A 17,756-nucleotide genomic window follows, 5' to 3' on the forward strand; every position below is an offset into this window, starting at 1 on the left:
CAACTTCATTAATCACTTGATCTCCATGAGCCCCTTCTTGAACTGGAAGGTCACAATGCTTCTTAGGGTCTGGCCCCTGCTCCCGGAATCAGTATGACCTCAGAACCAGTAGCCAACAGACCCCGGAAAGTCTGATTGTTTCCTTTCCCCCAGCGTAAAAGGTCATAGGCCCTTCTGGGGAAGGGCTAGAGAAGGGTTAACAGTAAAATTCGTAGGTATTTTATCAAGATCTTTCTCTAGGGGGACCTGGAAATCCCTTCATTCAAGGGGTTCTAAGTCTGCAAACTGGCTCAAGTCTGAAAACTAATTCATAGGCTGAGACAGTCTTTTGCCATGATCCAACATAGTCTTTCTTTCATTTGTTTTTCTTTTTCTACTTATATAGATAAAAAATGCAGCATGCTTTTTATCTATTTCATGCCTGAAAACACCATGACTGATTAGCCAGCACCAGAGGTCCGTTTAAGTCATGCCACCATAAAAATTACGTTGTCTGTGCCGCCCATCACAGGCCAGGCCATTACAGATGTGGACAGTCCTTCGTCTGTGTCACCCACCACGGTAACTACGATCACCTTGCCTTTGTAGATTGGGTGCTGCCACCTGGTCCCTGTAACTTCAGTGCCCACTTAAACCACTGCATTTACTTCATCCAACAGAGCAGCAGCATCTCCAACACTAGGACAGGCACAAGGAGCAAGGCAACAACAACAAAACTCTTTGCTGGTGGCCTTCCTACCATCTTGTGGAATGGACTTGCCAGTTAGAGAGTGCAAGCAGGCAAAGAGAGCAAGCTTCCTCCTCCCACATCTTTTATACAGGCTGCTACCAGAAGGTGTGGCCCAGATTAAAAGTGGATCTTTCCACATCAAAAGATCTGGATTAAAACTGGGTCTTCCCACTTCAAATGATGTAATTAAGAAGAAAAAAATCCCTCACAAGTATACCCAGCCACTTGGATTTTAGTTAATTCCAGATGTGGTCAAGTTGACAACCAAGAATAGCCATCACAAGGATATTATGTTGATCATGTTTCATTTATGTGCCAAACTCTTTTACAACTCTTAAAATATGTACATAAGTATTTAATAGGGCTTTCTATAAACGAGAGATATTTCTTTAACCTTTGTAAATATTAACTAGGTTAATTCACAAAATAACCCAATGAAACATTTTTTAATTATTCCCCATGTTTCAACTGAGAAAATTAAGAACAGAGAATTCTGGAGATTTTCAAACTCAGGCAGCCTGGCTCCAGGGTTTATGCTTCTATTCAATACTAATATATACATATGCACACATTTATATTATTAAATAATTTATAGAATACAAACTTACTGATTCTTGCCGGCCAATTCTAGCTTTCTCAATGCTCTTCTGTAAGTTTGCATGCTTCTGGTTCCCCTCCAACAGCTCGAGAGAGAACAAACAGATAAAATGGGTTGCTAAGCTGCCCGGAAGGCACCTTTCAAAGACAAAATGAAACAGACTGTTGGTTCAGCTCTATGTCAGAAGAAAATGTTATAGGCTACACTAAAAACCAATTTTTCTAATTTGAAAAACAAACAAAACAAAAAAACATGAATCATTAGAGTAGAATTAAGGAAAAGTATCCTAGTCAGGGTTCCTATTTTTATGGTAAAACACCTTGACCAAAAAGAATCTGAGGAGGAAAGATTTTATTTGGCTTATGCTTCCATATCCATAGTCCATCACTGAAGGAAGACGGGGTAGGAACTCAAACAGCAGAAACCAGAAGGCAGGAGCTGATGCAGAGGCCATGGAGGGTGCTGCTTACTGGCTTGTTCCTCAGATCTGCTCAGCCTGCTTTCTTGTAGAACCCAGGACCACCATCCCAGGGATGGCATATTACAATGGGCTGGTTCCTGCCCATATATCACCAACCAGCACTACCGTCCTAACGCTGCGACCCTTTAATACAGATCCTCATGCTGTGCTGACCGCAACCGTAAAGTTATGTTCTTTGCTATGTCATAATGCAATGTGCTTCTGTTATATGTTATAATATAAATATCTGTGACACCTGGGAAAGGTCCGGAACGCAGAGGTTGAGAACCGCCACTCTACCCGCTTGCCTGCAGCCAGGATTATGGAGGCATTTTCTCAGTTGGGGATTCCCTCCTCTCAGATGGCTCTAGCTCGTGTCAAGTTGACATAATATTAGACTGCACAGAAAGGAAATGTTTTCTTATTTTATCCAAAAAATCATTATCTTTGACTTTTTAAATTTTTGCTGTTCTGAGACAAGGTCTCACTCTGCAGCCCTCACTAGCCTGGAATTGAAGAAAACAGCCCACCTCTGCCTCCGCAGGCGCTGGTCTAAAGGTGTGTGGCAGTACCCCCAGCCCCGAGTGGCCTGTCCTCTGCATTTCTATATACTCTGCATCTGCTTTTCAATCCCTACCCCCGAATAACCTCTACCTCAAATTACTTCAGTTAGAAATAGGATTTGAAAATTCAAAAAATATCTCCTTTAAGAATCCATATTTAAATATCATGTCACAAACACCTGGGGTTATTTCGTGTAGACGTGTGCTGCACCGCTTCAAGCCAGTGCTCGCTCCTGTTCCCACGATGGTGTCTGTGAGCAGCTGCACACTTCACACATATACTCTGAGAGAAGAAAGAAACTGCTGCCCACTGCCATTTCTAGACAAGTCTAATTAGTTAATTAACTAATGCACTCGTCTTCCTCAGCTCAGAAAGCAGACAGTCCCACGTGGAAGCCATGCAGACAGTGAACATGGACAGTCTATGAGCATACCACTAGAAAAGACTGACAATCCAGACCCCTCAAAATTATTACTCTCACCTGAGTCTGTGAGGGAATAGTCACAGAAAATTCCCAGCACTCAGTTTCTACCCCATCTTTTACTCTGAGTTAAGAAGTCTAAGACTTGTTTGACTGGAGATAAGCCTTCTTAAAGTGTCTTCCACACCTCTGTCACTCTGGAGTCATACACATCTTGGAAGTACTTGGAGACTACATTAATTTAACTTATTAGCTGAGAAGAAACTGACTTTTCACAATATAAACATAGCTATGCAGAGGACGATCAACCTTTAAACACGGGTCTTGCTTAAAATTCAAAAACAGCATCTCTGGAAAGTGGGTAGCTTTACTGTGATGGCTCTGCTTTTCAGTATGCAAGCAGGAAGCACCAATAACCACCTTTCACTACTTATCCAGTCCAGCTCAGAAAGAGCACAAGTACGTTCATGAGCCACACAGATGCCGCTTGCCTCTTCTAGAGACACCGTCCTCAGTCAGAACAGACACGTGCTTCGGCAGGCCCCAGAGACCAACAAGCTTCAAGGCTTCAAACTCAGCAACAAGATCCAGCTCTTCAACGATTCCAATTTATTATTTTAAAAACCTCCACATTAAAAAATTAATATGCTACACCCTGAAGGATTTACCTAAAATAGTCTTTAAATGTAGATATCACCTCAATTCAGGAACAGAGGAATTCCCCAATTAAAACAATATATGGAAATTATTTATAAAATAACCAGAAACATTAACCTTAAAGTTAGTAATTAAAACATGCTAGCATATATATAAGCTAAATGAATGAAGCACTCCAGGTACATGTCTATTTTCAATGACTTAAAAACAAAAGTAACTCATTCAATACTTCCCCGATTCTGATAATAACCTTATGTACACCTATATATTAGTGTTTTAGATTGTTTTACTTTTATTTATGTGTACAGAGGCCCACAGAGGCCAGAAGAGTATTTCCAATCCCCTGGAGCTCAGCTCCCATGGAGTCATGCGCCCGGTGAAGTCATTCTAAGAGCGGCCTGAGTCCTCGGAAGAGCAGCGGCTGAGCTGCTCTCTAGCCCCATCTTAGTATTTCAGCATGAAGTCCTGCACTCGTGAACAGTCACATAAGCATCTTGATTAATACAGGGTACAATCTAAACCACAGGACCACAGGTGCTTCTGCTGAAGGGCTCTGGTCCCATCAGTTTTCAGACACCACACGGAAAACCACGGTAGCCTTGTTAGGCTGTGTGTGCCATAAGGCTTTGGATTCTGTTTTGGTCTGGGGTTTTTGCTTGTTTTGTTCTGATCTATACAGCTATTAAGAAGTCATACAGCTCTACTTCCCAATAAGCTCTGTGCAATTGTCAAACCAGGGCTTGGCAGGGAATAAATGGGCAAGTTCAGCCACTGTCTGAGGGTCACATGAGCCAGCAGTCCTCAAACTATGACATGTGGCAGAGTAAGCTAGGTTGGGCAGCCGCTGCTCCCACTTCCTGAGGTTCCAAATAGAACAATAGTGGGGTTCTGAGCCAGCCTTTTTAGTGCTCAGGCAAACCCTCTGCCACTGAGCTGTGATCCCAAGAATTTGTGTTTATAACTTTCTCAGGTGATGCTGTTATGAATCCACAAATTTGAAAAATATTGATCTAAATAAAATTCTGTATTCTCCAGGTAACAAACCCTACTGAAATACTTAAGATATTAACATATAGAAAAAAGATAACCTAGCCTCTAAGAGAAAACAAATTACTGCTGTACATTGTAGTTTGATCTAGAAAATATCTCAGTATTTCTACATTTAGGACCTGAAAGTCCACATTTACAAAAAGAAAAAAACAAACTTAAAATGATGTTATCTTATATTTTCGAAAGGTATTCACCACGAGAGTCCTTTGAACACCAAACTATTCTGGTGGACTTCTATAAAACGAAACCAGAATCACCTATATACTATACTAACTCTATCCACATCGTTCACTGAAGTTAATGATAATCACTTTTCAAACCTACTACGCCAGAACGAGTATCACCCACTGGAACAGTAAAAGAACACTATCCGTAACTAGAAAAAGCAGGTTCAGCTTCAGATCTGAGACGCCGGTATTGGGAACACACGAGCTCCAGCAGCCCCACTGCACGCCTGCCAGCATGCCGCCGCTTCACATTCCGTCACAGACCAACACAGTAACACTCCACAGTAACCAGGCCGCCCTCTGCAGATGCTTTACAATTCACTATTTTCAACTACACTTCAAATGAGTATGAATATAAATACACACACACACACACACATATATATATATATATATATACACACAGATTATTTATATTAGACAAGGTCTCACTATGTAGCCCCTGATGAGCCTGGAACTTACTATTTAGATCAGGCTCGCCTCAAACTCACAGAGATACACGGCCTCGGCCTCAGAAGTGCTAGAATTAAGGCAATGTACAACCAATTCCAACAGGCCTACATTATTTTACAAACAACTTTGTTTTCCACAGCAGTTTTAGATCCACAAAGAGCTGAGTCAAAGACAGATTATTTTTCATGTACCCCAATCCTATGTATATGCAGCCCCCTCACTATCAAGTTCTCACACGAAATGGTATCTTTGTCACAATTTATGACCCTGACATTACAATCACTGATGTCCAGAATACATGAGGCTCCAACACAGCACACCCTAGGGATTTTAGGGACCATGTCCACCACTGCAGTTTCATACAGAATAGTTTCTCTGTGCTCCATCCAGTCATCACTTCCTCCCTCTAGACTGGCTTCTTCCACTTGGCAATACATTCAGTCCCCACTGAATCCCCAATTGTCCTATGCTCTATAACTAATTTCTTTTCATCAGTGAATAATATTCTAGCACCTGGGTAACTTAAGAGTTTGTTCCTCCATTAAGCTACTGAATTGCTCCCAGGTGTGGGTAATAATAAATTAATCTCCTATAACACCTACAAAGATTTTATACAAATGTAAGTTTTCAACCCACTTTAGTAAATGACAAGGCACACAACTGTTGGGTCATAGGGTAAAAGTATGCTTACTTTAATAATAAAATGCCAAACTGTACAATCTGTATTCCCAACAGCCACAAATAGACAGTTTCTTTGCTCTGGCCTCTCCCAGAATATGGAGTCACTAGTGGCCACGTGTATGTGGGAGTGCCTGCACGTATACCTCTGCATAGTATGTGTCCACCCATGGAGGCTAAAGAGGGCACTGGATCCCTCAGAACTGAAGTTACAGGCAGCTGTGTGCACCAGGTGGGTGCTCGGAACTAAATCTGGGTACTTTGCAAGAACAGCTGAAGCTCTTAACTGCTAAGCCACCTCTCCAATTTCTCTTAAATGTTTTTAATTGTAGAAAAGATAGACAAAATGTATCAGTTAATGTATTTTATTCAATGACACTAAATACACTCAGGCTAGGCAACCATTACCACTGTCCATTTGCAGAACACGTTCATCATTCTGAACAAACTATCCATTACCAACACTTCCGCATTCTCCCTACCCTTCCACCTGTGGTAACCACTCTCTTACTACCTGTTTGCTTTAGTCTAAACAACTGACATAAATGGAAGAATACAATATCTGTCCTTTTGTACCTGGCTTGTATTACATAGCATGTTTCAAGAATCATCTATACTGTAGTGCATGCCAGAATTCCATTTCTTTTTAAGGCTCAACAAAACTGTGTTCTACGTGTACACCACATTTTCTATGCTTGCTGATGGCCACTTGTATCATCTCCTCCACTGTGAAAAAAAAGCTGTTAATAAGCACTGCTGTTCAAGTGCCTGTTTGAGTCCTTACTTCAAATTCTTTGCTTCTAGGGATAGGGAATACTGGAAGGACTAAACCCAAGGTCTCCACACCTTGATAACACTTATTTTCTTTTGTTGTTGTAACAACGCCTATCCCACTGGGTGTGCCATAAATGTTGAACATAAGTGGAGCATCTTATGGGTACAGCCAGATCTTGAGGTACCACCCCCAATTTTCTGAGAAAGTGATTTCCAACGTGGTTGTACAAGTTTACATTCCCACCAGCAATGGCGGAGGGTTTCCCCTTTGTCCACATACTCTCCAGCATGTGTTGTCACTTGAGATTTTGATCATTCTGATGGGTGTAAGGTGAAATCTCAGGGTCGTTTTGATTTGCATTTCCCTGGTGACTAAGGGTACTGAGCATTGCTTTAAGTGTTTCTCCATCATCAAATTATTCCTCTGTTGAGAATTCTGTTTAGCTCTATAAACCCTTTTTTAATTGGATTATTTGGTTTGTTGGTGTTTAATTTCTTGAGTTCTTTATATATTCTGGATATTAGCCCTCTGTCGGTCATAAGGTTGGTAAAGATCTTTTCCCAGTCTGTAGGCTGTCATTTTGTTCTGTTGACAGTGTCCTTTGCTTTACAGAAGCTTTTCAGTTTCACGAGGTCCCATTTATTGATGATTTTAGAGCCTGTGCTGTTGGTGTTCTGTTCAGGAAAGTGTCTCTTGTATCAATGAGTTCAAGGCTCTTCCCCACTTTTTCTTCTAACAGATTTAATGTGTCTGGTTTTATGTTGAGGTCTTTGATCCACTTGGACTTTAATTTTGTGCAGGGTGATAAGTATCTATTTGAATTTTTTTACAAGTAGACATCCAGTTAGATCAGCACCATTTGTTCAAGATGCTATCTTTTTCCATTGTATGGTTTTGGCTTCTTTGTCAAAAACCAAGTATCCGTAGGTGTGTGTTTGTTTCTGGGTCTTCTATTCAATTACACTGGTACACCAGTCAGTTTCTATGCCAGTACCATGCCGTTTTTATTACTGTTGCTCTATAGTACAGTTTGAGATCAGGGATAGAGATACCTCTAGATCATCTTTTATTGTAGAGGATTGTTTTAGCTATTCTGTTTTTTTTTTCCATATAAAATTGAGAATTGTTCTTTCAATGTCTGTAAAAAAATTGTGTTGTTATTTTTATGGGAATTACATTGAATCTGTAGATTGCTTTTGGTAGGATGGCCATTTTCACTATGTTAATCCTACATGAGCATGGGATATCTTTCCATCTTCTGATATCTTCTTCTATTTCTTTCTTCAGAGACTTGAAGTTATTTTCATACAAGTCTCTCACTTGCTTGGTTAGAATCACATCAAGGTACTTTATTAGTGGCTATTGTAAAGGGAGTAATTTCTTTCTCAGCACATTTGTCTTCTGTATTCAGGAGGGCTGCTGAGGTGTTTTTAGTTAATTTTGTATCCAGCCACTTTGCTGTTGGTGTTGATCAGCTGTAGGTGTGCCCTGGTAGACTTTTTGGGATCACTCATGTATACTATCATTCATCTGTGAACAGTGATACTTTGACTTCTTCCTTTCCAATCTGTATCTGCTTGATTTCCTTTAGTTGTCTTATTGCTCTAGCTAGGACTTCAAGTACCATGTTGAAGAAATAAGGAGAGAGTGGGCAGCCTTGCCTTGTCCCTGATTTCAGTGGGATTGATTTAAGTTTCTCTCTGTTTAGTTTGATGATGGCTATAGGCTTGTTGTAGATTGTCTTTACTGTGTTTAGGGAAGTGCCTTGTATCCCTGATCTCTCCAAGACTTTAAATATGAACAAATGTTGGATTTTATCAAATGCTTTTTCGGCATTTAAGGAGATGATCATGTGATTTTTCTCCTTCAGTTTGTTTATATGGTGGATTACAGTGACAGATTTCCATTTATTGAACAACCCCTGCATGCCTGGAATGAAGCCTACTTGGTCACAGTGGATGATATCTTTGATATGTTCTTGGATTCAGTTTGCAAGTATTTTATTGAAAATTTTTGTGTCAATATTCATAAGGAAAATAGGTCTGAAATTCTCTTTCTTTTTAGGTCTTTGTGAGGTTTAGGTATCAAGGTGACTGTGGCCTCATAGAATGAGATTAGTAATGTTCCATCTATTTCGTGGAATAGTTTGAAGAATATTGGCGTTAGCTCTTCTTTGAAGCTCTGGCAGAATTCTGCACTGAAACCATCTGGCCCTGAGCTTCTTTTGGAAGGGAGACTTCTGATGACTGCTTCTATTTCCTTAGGGGATATAGGACTACTTTATTTATTTACTTGATCTTGGTTCAGCTTTGGCAAGTAGACTCAATCACAAAAATTGTCCATTTCATTTAGATTTTCAAATTTTGTGGTATAAAGGTTTTTGAAGTAAGAACTAATGATTGTTTGACTTTCCTCAGTGTCTGTTCTTATGTCCCCCTTTTCATTTCTGATTTTGTTGATTTGGATAGTCTCTCTGCCTTTTAGTTACTTTGTCTAAGGGTTTGTCTAGCTTGTTGGATTTCTTGAAAGAACCAGCTCTTGGTTTCATGCTCTAGGGCTTTCATGTTTTCACTTCATTTCTTTAATGTTTTTGATCTCTGTATATATGATGCGTGTATATGTGCATGCTGTGCATCCATGCCAGGGGCACACACCTGCCATGGTGCTCCTGTGTAGGTCAGACAGCAACCATGATGGTCCATCCTCACTTTCCGTCTTGAGACACTGTCTCTTTCTGTACTTCTGCACCTGCCGAGCTAAATGTCCATGGGCTTGCAGGGATAGTGTGTCCATGTCTGTGTGTGTAATAGGTACTGGGAGGTCACTGACATGTGCTCCTCATGCAGTTGTTCATGGGTTCTGGAGATCCAAATTTGGGTCCTTATGAATGTACGGCAAGTGCTTCACACACTGAGCCTCCCACCCCCTTAGAGTGATTTCAGTTATTGATATTTAGTAAATCTTCACGTTTTTTATGAATCAAGAGTTCCTCTTACAGTCTGAGAATTGAACCTAGACCTTTAAATATGCTAACTATGCAATCTGAAGCTAAACTATGCCCTCAATCCCATATGTACTTTTCATCATTAAAAATTATGTATTATCATCTTGCACATGCTGTGTATGGCTTGTTATACATCACAGCTGTGTGTAGAGGTCAGCCAACAGTCTTGGGAAGACAGCTCTCACATCCAACCTTCACATGGTCCACACAGCCTTACTCTTTTTTTCTAGTCCTAGCAACACTGCATTTGTTCAGTCTCTGACAGGCACAAACCTTACCTCACTGATCCTCCGTCTTCTTTAAGAAAAGTCTAATGAGTGTAGTGCAAGGAGCATGGGCTGGGCAGTAAGGTGAGCTGGCTCCTACTCGCAACTATATTATTGGTCCTTTATTAGTTTCTTCATTGAATGGATTCAAAATCTCTATAAAAATCTAGTGGATGTTGATCATCATTAATGAGCTAGACAGACACAAACTGACATTTTTGCAATGGACATTCCTCACTCAAGTGTATGCTGCCCCGTTGATTTTGGAGTTCTGTGTCCTAGAAAGTGCACTATACTTTTCTTCATTTGTTTCTTGTAAGACTTAAATTTGGTTTTGGTGCTACTAAGAGACAGGCAATGACCCCAATCAAACTAACATTTGAAGTGAACTGAAGTTACATAGTCAACATGTAAATGCACAGCCTTGAACATATAAAAACCAACAACTTTCAAAGTTAAAACTGTTTTGTGTCTAATCTAAAGTTAAATGGATTTTTAAAAGAACTACAATGTAGGAAGGCCATGGTTATAAATAAATATAAATACTGGGGAACTAATAAGATCTTATATCTGAATTTGATCTGGTGTAATCATATAAGTCTGTATCGTGCCCTTGGATCAAAGGGAGCTAAGTTTAAACACAAATGCAACTAACAGGGTTAATTTTTGAAATGTCTATAAAATACAGAGCAGCTAGAGATGCTATTAGGACTGAAATACTAAAATTCATAAACTACTGATAACCTTTTGGGCACAAAATAGAGCAAACAACTTGAGCTGAGGGTTGGTAATGGAAAGCATGACTTGGACACTCTGCTCCACCTGATGCATGGCTTCAGCACTCTGGCTCTAGTGGAGTGGGTCTTTCCTAGACTGGTTGATTTGCAGGGGTAGTTTTGCAGAATGAGTCTCACAAGCCTGTATTTCCTGGGAAGCACAGGATAGTGTTTGGAGGATGGACTATGGAATTTGATTGCTAGTCCAGGGTCACACTTTTCAACCATATGACAAAGCTCCTATAGCAAAGAAGAGTAATTTTTAGGGAAGTTTGGAAGCCTAGCCTGAAGCTACCTACCACAAGAGCAAAGCAAACAGTAAACACTTTTTAAAAAATCTCTGACACCTTAGAAACAGTACCAAATGCATGCATTTCAACAGCTGAAATCACTGACCATTTTGAAACTATTCCAAATTGTTTATCAATAAAACACTTGCCTACTTCCTTCTCCCATCTCCAATATCCAAGTGAGCCTGTCTCTGCTGATAGTTTTTAGTTCTTAGTTTTCTGAGACAACGGAGAGGTAGTGGTAACATTCAACCTACAAGCACAGCTTTGTCTGAGGTGGAGGGCGAAGGCTTGCTGTGTTGCCCAGGGTGGCTCAAGAGACCTTGACTTCAGCCTTCTGAGTAGCTGGGATGGCCAGCTTAAAAGACTTGATTTTTAAATACATGTGGATGCTTTCTGCCAGAACCTCTTAGTTGCTCCTCCAACCCTTTCTTTCTTAACAGAGTTCCGATTTCTGTTCAGACTAGAGTAGTGATGTGCCCTGAAAGAGCAGGCCACTCCCCTAACAGCCTTCAGTGTAAGCTGTCAACTCTGATGTAGCCTCAGAGTCATTAACAGAAGCCTGCTTGGGGAAGGGGGCATGCTGACATATTCCTCTGTATAGAAGGAGGAAGAGGGGGACAGGGAGAAAGAAAGAGAGAAAGGAAAGGAGAGGGGGAGAGCGAGAGGGGGAGAGAAAGGGAGGGAGACAGAGACATAGAGACACAGAAAAAAGAGACAGACAAGAGAAAGAGGGAAGGTAAGAGGCCAGCCTATCCTCTGAACACTGCTTAGAGAGGACTTGGTTGTAAGCACTTACAACCAAAAAGGAAAAGCCAGTACCAAAGGCAGCCTGGACTCTGGAGAATGTGCGGTGTGAGTGTCCAATCTTGAAAAGGCTATCTCTAACTTCTTACCTCAGACGAGGAATTCCCATTGTGTGAGCCAGTGTGAACCTGCTTCTCTCCTAGCTGTTCACACACACGTAAGAACATCAAGAAGAGAGCAGATGAGGGAGGACAGCCCACATGATAGGAGGAAGAACTGCTCTTCTACCAGACCGCATTTGGTTCCCAGCGCCCACTGTGGGCAGCTCACAACTGCCTGTAAGTCCAGCTCCAAGAGATCTGACACAACCACACTCAAATACAAATAATTAAAAATAAAATTTTAAAATGCTTTAAGAATGTTAATAGTGTTTAGTTTTAAGTGAGTAACATACAAAATTTAGAAAAATACCAGTGTGACCATTTAAAAATATCAGAGCAATGCGAAGTTCTGTAGCTTGGAAAGTTCTTGCTTACTAACATCTATCAGGGATACAGTATACAGTCAGCTAACTGGGTAAAAAGCACAGCCTGCAAGAAGACACTACAAATCTACTAACCGAGAGGGCTACTCCTCAGTGCCTCTAAGGGGCTCTTCTGAGAGTCAATGCAGGTATATTTAATCAGGAAGAGACCCAAAGAACCAGCTGACAGCAGCAGATGCCTACACAAGCTGGAATGCAATCTGCAAGCTACGATTATTTCAGGCATCAACCCGGAAAGTGCTCTGCGAGGGTAGTCTGTGACAGTAAATGAAGTCTTATGTGCAGAAGTGACTACAAACACTTGGACAGAATTTACCAAAGTGTGTTTCATAGAGCACTAATATCTCAAGGAAATAGGACAAGTTAGACTTGTATTGAGAACTCAAATTAGTTACTTTTGTGAACTCAGGGTTCCCAAATTCTTCTGATTACAGAACTTCCTTTTCAGTTAACACACTACATCTGTTACACAGGATCCTGTCAAGTATAATTCAAGAAAAATGGTAGAAAAATGAAAGGATGAAGTTAAAAATATACACCTAATTGTTCCCACACAATACTCATTCCCAAAGCTAAGTTACACCAGGGCTACAATAATTATGTCTACTTAGTGGAAATCATTTTTACTGCTTTGTTATAGAGCAGATGGAAAGGGAGACCTAGGGCCAGGGACAAGGCTCCTAGGCCATGTCCACAGTACGTGGGACTGAACCCCAGCCACAGAGCTGGACTCAGGCAGTGATGCGGTGATAACATGTTTGTTCAACACTTAGCATATCTCTATGTATCTCAGTTACGTTAGCAACAAAGGAGGAGCAAGCAGTAGTCCCCTCCCCGAAAGAATATCTGCCATGGTTCTCACATAAAGGCTGCTTCATGCCAGAGGAAGTGTGATGGCTAACGCTGCTGACGGTTTCCAGACTGCCCTTGCTGCCATGGGAAGACCACGGTAAATCCCCTTTCCCTTATTTATTTCAGGTATGCTGGTAGGTGGACGTGAGTAACACCCTCCTTTGCGATGTGTGCTAAGATCAGTGTGTGGACGGCAGCCTGCCACAGTGAGGTGCTGTCAGGTGTCTCACGCTTATGTCCTGCCCAGCAGTCATAACGCCTGCCACGGCGAACAGTCACTAAACATTCCCTGACTTGAATCGATTTCCACAGAGGCAGTGCCTGGCCTTGTTAAAAATATTCCTAGCTGTCTACACCATCCCAAAGTAGACCTACTCTTTCTAGACTCAGCTTCAGCTGTGTGTGTCACTGTGTGGCTGTTTCTCAACACTGGTAAGGGGGGAAAATGCCAAACTAAGAACATATCTTAGCTGTCTCCAAACCAAAACAAGAAGATCGAGCTAGAATAAAATGCTAACAACACACCATCTCATAGAAAGTCTGGCCTGAACCATCCTCTAAACCAAGAGCTGAATGAAGAACTACAAAAGTTCTGGGGGAGGACCTTCCTAAGTCTTACCTATTAGTTTAAAAATTCCACTGAAATCTGGTACATAGCTGCTACCACGCTAATTAAATTCTTATTTGAAAGAAGCCACATGTTGTAACTGCAAATTTAAAATGTTGCCCTGACCTATAACCTGTCAATAACGCGCACATAGCATTTCCCACCGTGCAGCCCAGCACTGCTGAGTGCAGCCTCACCGCTGCACCCAGCCTCAGAGCGGCTCCTCTGCAAACTGGAACCTCCACCTGTTCACCTCCAGGCCTGCGCAAACTCAGTCCCACTTTCTGTTTGAGCCTGGCTCCACGTCACATCCAACACAAGGGGAATTAGCGTGGTGCGGCACAGCACTGCCACACTCACCGGAGAGACCAGGTAGGAAAATGGAGGCATGCTGGCCCAAGTGTCCTCCATGTCAGAGCATGTGTCAGAAGCGCCTTTGAGGCTGAGGACAGGAATGAGTATTTTAAGGACGGACTTCAAGGCCACGCTTGAAAGGACTTTCAACAATTGCTTTGCTTTATTTGTGACGATACTGGGGGAGGCTCTCTGCACATGCGCCTGGATGCCCTTGGAGCTCACAGGTGTGGGATCCCCCTGGAGCTAAAGTTGCAGGGGGCTGTGAGCCACCAGGTACGGATGCTAGAACGCCACGCAGGTTTCGTAAGAACAGAATGAATCCTAACTGCTGAGCCATCTCTCTCCAGCCCTAACAATTCCTGTATATCTTTCAGGATACAGAGGAATGTCACTTCACTTAGGAGTTTCCTGAGGCCACATACAGAGTCATCACAACATGACTTGTAAGAGGAATCCTGTCATTTCTACTTCCACTTGAGCTGAAATAGCTGCTTCTGGTATCAATTAGCAGAACATGTATTTCAAAAGAAATAAGCCAGAAATGTGCCTTGCTATTCTCAGCATTCGTACGGGAAACTTTTCTTCCCTACCGAACACTTCAATTTATAAGGCTACAACTGCATCACAGCTACTTCGGGGCGAGTTTAAAAACCATTTCTTCAGTCCAACCCACACATTTATTTTAGCTTTGTAGAGAAAAAACTACTAGCCCTCAACTTATTCTTAGCAAAATTAGTAATCTCTCAGCCACATTAAGCAGAGGGAGGGGAGTAATGACACTATCTTCTAGGCTTGTGGTCTAATTGTTGCAACTAACAAAGTTAGCAACACACACACACACACAAACACACACACACAAACACACACACACACGCGCGTGCATACAGTATGGCAGGAAAATTTCAGTTTCTTCTGCTGAGTGTACATGACAAAACCAACCACTGAGGCATCCCATGATAGTGTGACCTCAATCTGACTTCTGTTCCCATGACCGTGTAAAAAGTCTCTGCATAACTAAGCTAACTGTCAACTATTTCATTGAATGTAATGGCTTCTGTCTTCTCTTAACAGCATGGGCTACATACTCAAAATGCATGGATTCAAATCCTCCTTTGCCATCTCCTAATATCGTCACCTTGGGCAGGTTATTCAGCCTGTGGGCCACTCAGTTTTCTGATATGTAACCACAGTTAGGAGAATGACGCCTCAGGCAGGCGTAAGAATCAGTACACGCAGCATGTAGACACTCTTAACTAGCCCTCCCCAAGAGTCAGCAACAGTCCCCAGTTCCTCCTCACATGTCTGCGGGTTGCATTAAAGCAGCGGTTCCCACCCTGTGGATCAAAACCTCTCTGGACGCTGCATGTCAGATGTCCTGCATGTCAGATATTTACATTATGATTCATAACAGTAGCAAAATTAGAATTATGAAGTAGCAACAAAATAATTTTATGGTTGGGGTCACCCCAACATGAGGAACTGTATTAAAGGGTCACAGCATTGGGAGGGTTGAGAACCACTCATCTAAACCTACCCTACTTTTCAGCTCAAACCAACAGTTTCTAAGAACTCTTTGCTAACTATACATATAAGTAAAAGCTACATCTTTGGGCATGAGATTGCTCAGCTGGGTAAAGCCACTCACCACCGAGCCTGCTCACCTTCTACATGGTGAAAGGAGAGAACTGACCCCTGTGGGTTCTTTTCTGATTTCCATAGGTGCTGTGGCACATCCATACGCCCCATACACACAAATGAATGAGCAAATAAATGCCATTAAAAAATTAGATTGAAAAATTGCCTTTGTCCTAAACCATTTAACAGAATGTATAGCAAAGCTTAGCATTTGACATTACCATATTAAACAACAGAAGGTAATTTTTCATAGTTTCTTGTTAATTTTCTCCACAGCAGTTAGATAACTATTCCTTATCAAGGAACCTGCACATTCTCCGGGCACAGAGCACCTATTCTTTACAGCAGAGGCTTTGCCCCAGCGCGTGGCCACAGCAGTGCGTGGCGAATCTCTGTGGAGGTTACCACGCGCCACACGTAGCAGTCTGTCATCTCAGACAGACCTGGCCAGGAGTCCTTCAGACTGTCTCCAGGGATGATCAACACACACAATCAAAGGCAAAGGAGAAAACACACTTCCTGACTTCATTCTAAAATTTACTACAAGAGCGTCTCGTCAAGGGACAAGCACATTCCTACACGTAATTGGAGTCACTGGCAGAACAGGAATGACATTAAAAGGAAGGAAATGAAGAGCCACGGCCCCCACTTCCATGCCAATCTGGAAATAATTAACAGGAAACTCCAGGAAGCCAGCAGTAGAGCCTGGCCCTCTGTGGAGGAGCAGCTCTTCACCGCCGCGGAGGTGGTGGCCAGCAGGAACTGAGCGCCTGGTCTTTCTGAAACCTCCTGCCTCCAGCAGCAGTCCTTCCGGCTGTTAGCCAGGCAGGCTATCCTCGCTCTCCTGTACACAAATCTTGCTGTGAGCACAGGCCACAGTATCTTTCTTACAAAGCCTGAACGCTGGCTTCTTCCTTTGGAATGACCTTCAGTAAAATGCAAACCCTCGATTATAGGCTCTGGCTGAACACGTAAGTTCAGTCTACACTCCTGGGTGAACCAAACTGTCTCTGAATGTGTGGCCACCATACGCTGAAACCAAAGGCAGCAGAAAACTGACACTTCCCACTTCTCCACAACCGGAAAAGCCGCCTCCTCCCCAGACTCGGAAAGCAAGTCCCTAGAAAGCTGAAGAACACCGTGCAAGCTTCTCCAGGTACTTGAAAACAGGAGGAGCAGGACGCGTGTTCACGTGTTAGCATGCCCGGACTTCCGTGTGTCAGGTCAAGCTTCCGCCCCCAGCTTCTAAGAGGAAGTAAAGAGGGGTGGGCCCAAAACTACACTAGATATCACCTCTCAGGCCAGGAGGAGTATACAGTTTTCTTTCTTCTTCTTTTTTTCTTTTCTAAGTCTCTTTGTCATTATTTGGGAGCTGTTGCCCCACAGTAAGTCTTGATTTACAACACACCATGACCACAACAACTCTTTTTTTAAAGATTTTTTTTTATTTATCATGTATGCAGTGTTGTGTCTGCATGAACCAGAAGAAGCCACCAGATCTCATCACAGATGGTTGTGAGCCACTATGAGGTTACTGGGAATTGAACTCAAGACCTCTGGAAGAGCAACCAGTGCTCTTACCCTCTGAGCCATCTCTCCAGACCCACAGAATGGAAGTGTATCAGCAGCAGCTATTTTGTATGAAGATTTGGTAAATTTGGCTAATGTTGTTAATCTCTTACTCACACTGTGGCCCAAGAGAACCAGGCCAGTGTGAACAGGGACGCCCTGTTCTTCAGGCAGTCAATACAAACATCCATGACCCTCACTTCTGAAATAGCTGGACTCATGATACTAGCAGAACATTCTTGCTTGCTTCTATTAAGATTACCCAAGTACCCATTTTTAGTTATGGTAAACTATGAACTGTGGTAAGTCTAGAATTAAGGCATAAGAAACTACATTTGGCTATTTTCATTTAGGTAAAGCATTTCTGTCTTATACCATTGGCCAAGAAATATGTAATAAGCACCCCTATACCCAATTCAGACAGAACTGACCACCTACAAGGTTCAAATACTCAATAAGGTATTTGTTGAATGAAGAAAATGTTTATTTGTTCTCA

At 42.1% G+C, this 17,756-nt stretch overlaps 1 protein-coding gene across 4 annotated transcripts in view; it reads right to left on the reverse strand.

Annotated features, from left to right (window-relative positions):
- Window positions 1-17,756, reverse strand: part of Mnd1 (meiotic nuclear divisions 1) — a 62,069-nt gene that overhangs the window by 23,356 nt on the left and 20,957 nt on the right. For all 4 annotated transcript variants that reach the window (XM_060378499.1, XM_021627327.2, XM_060378500.1 and 1 more), the window contains one exon: window positions 1,339-1,413. In XM_060378499.1, coding sequence (XP_060234482.1) covers window positions 1,339-1,413 — 75 coding nt within the window. The remainder of the gene's footprint in view (window positions 1-1,338; window positions 1,414-17,756) is intronic.

The sequence above is a fragment of the Meriones unguiculatus genome, chromosome 2 (assembly GCF_030254825.1).
Source record: "Meriones unguiculatus strain TT.TT164.6M chromosome 2, Bangor_MerUng_6.1, whole genome shotgun sequence".
Lineage (NCBI taxonomy): Eukaryota > Metazoa > Chordata > Mammalia > Rodentia > Muridae > Meriones > Meriones unguiculatus.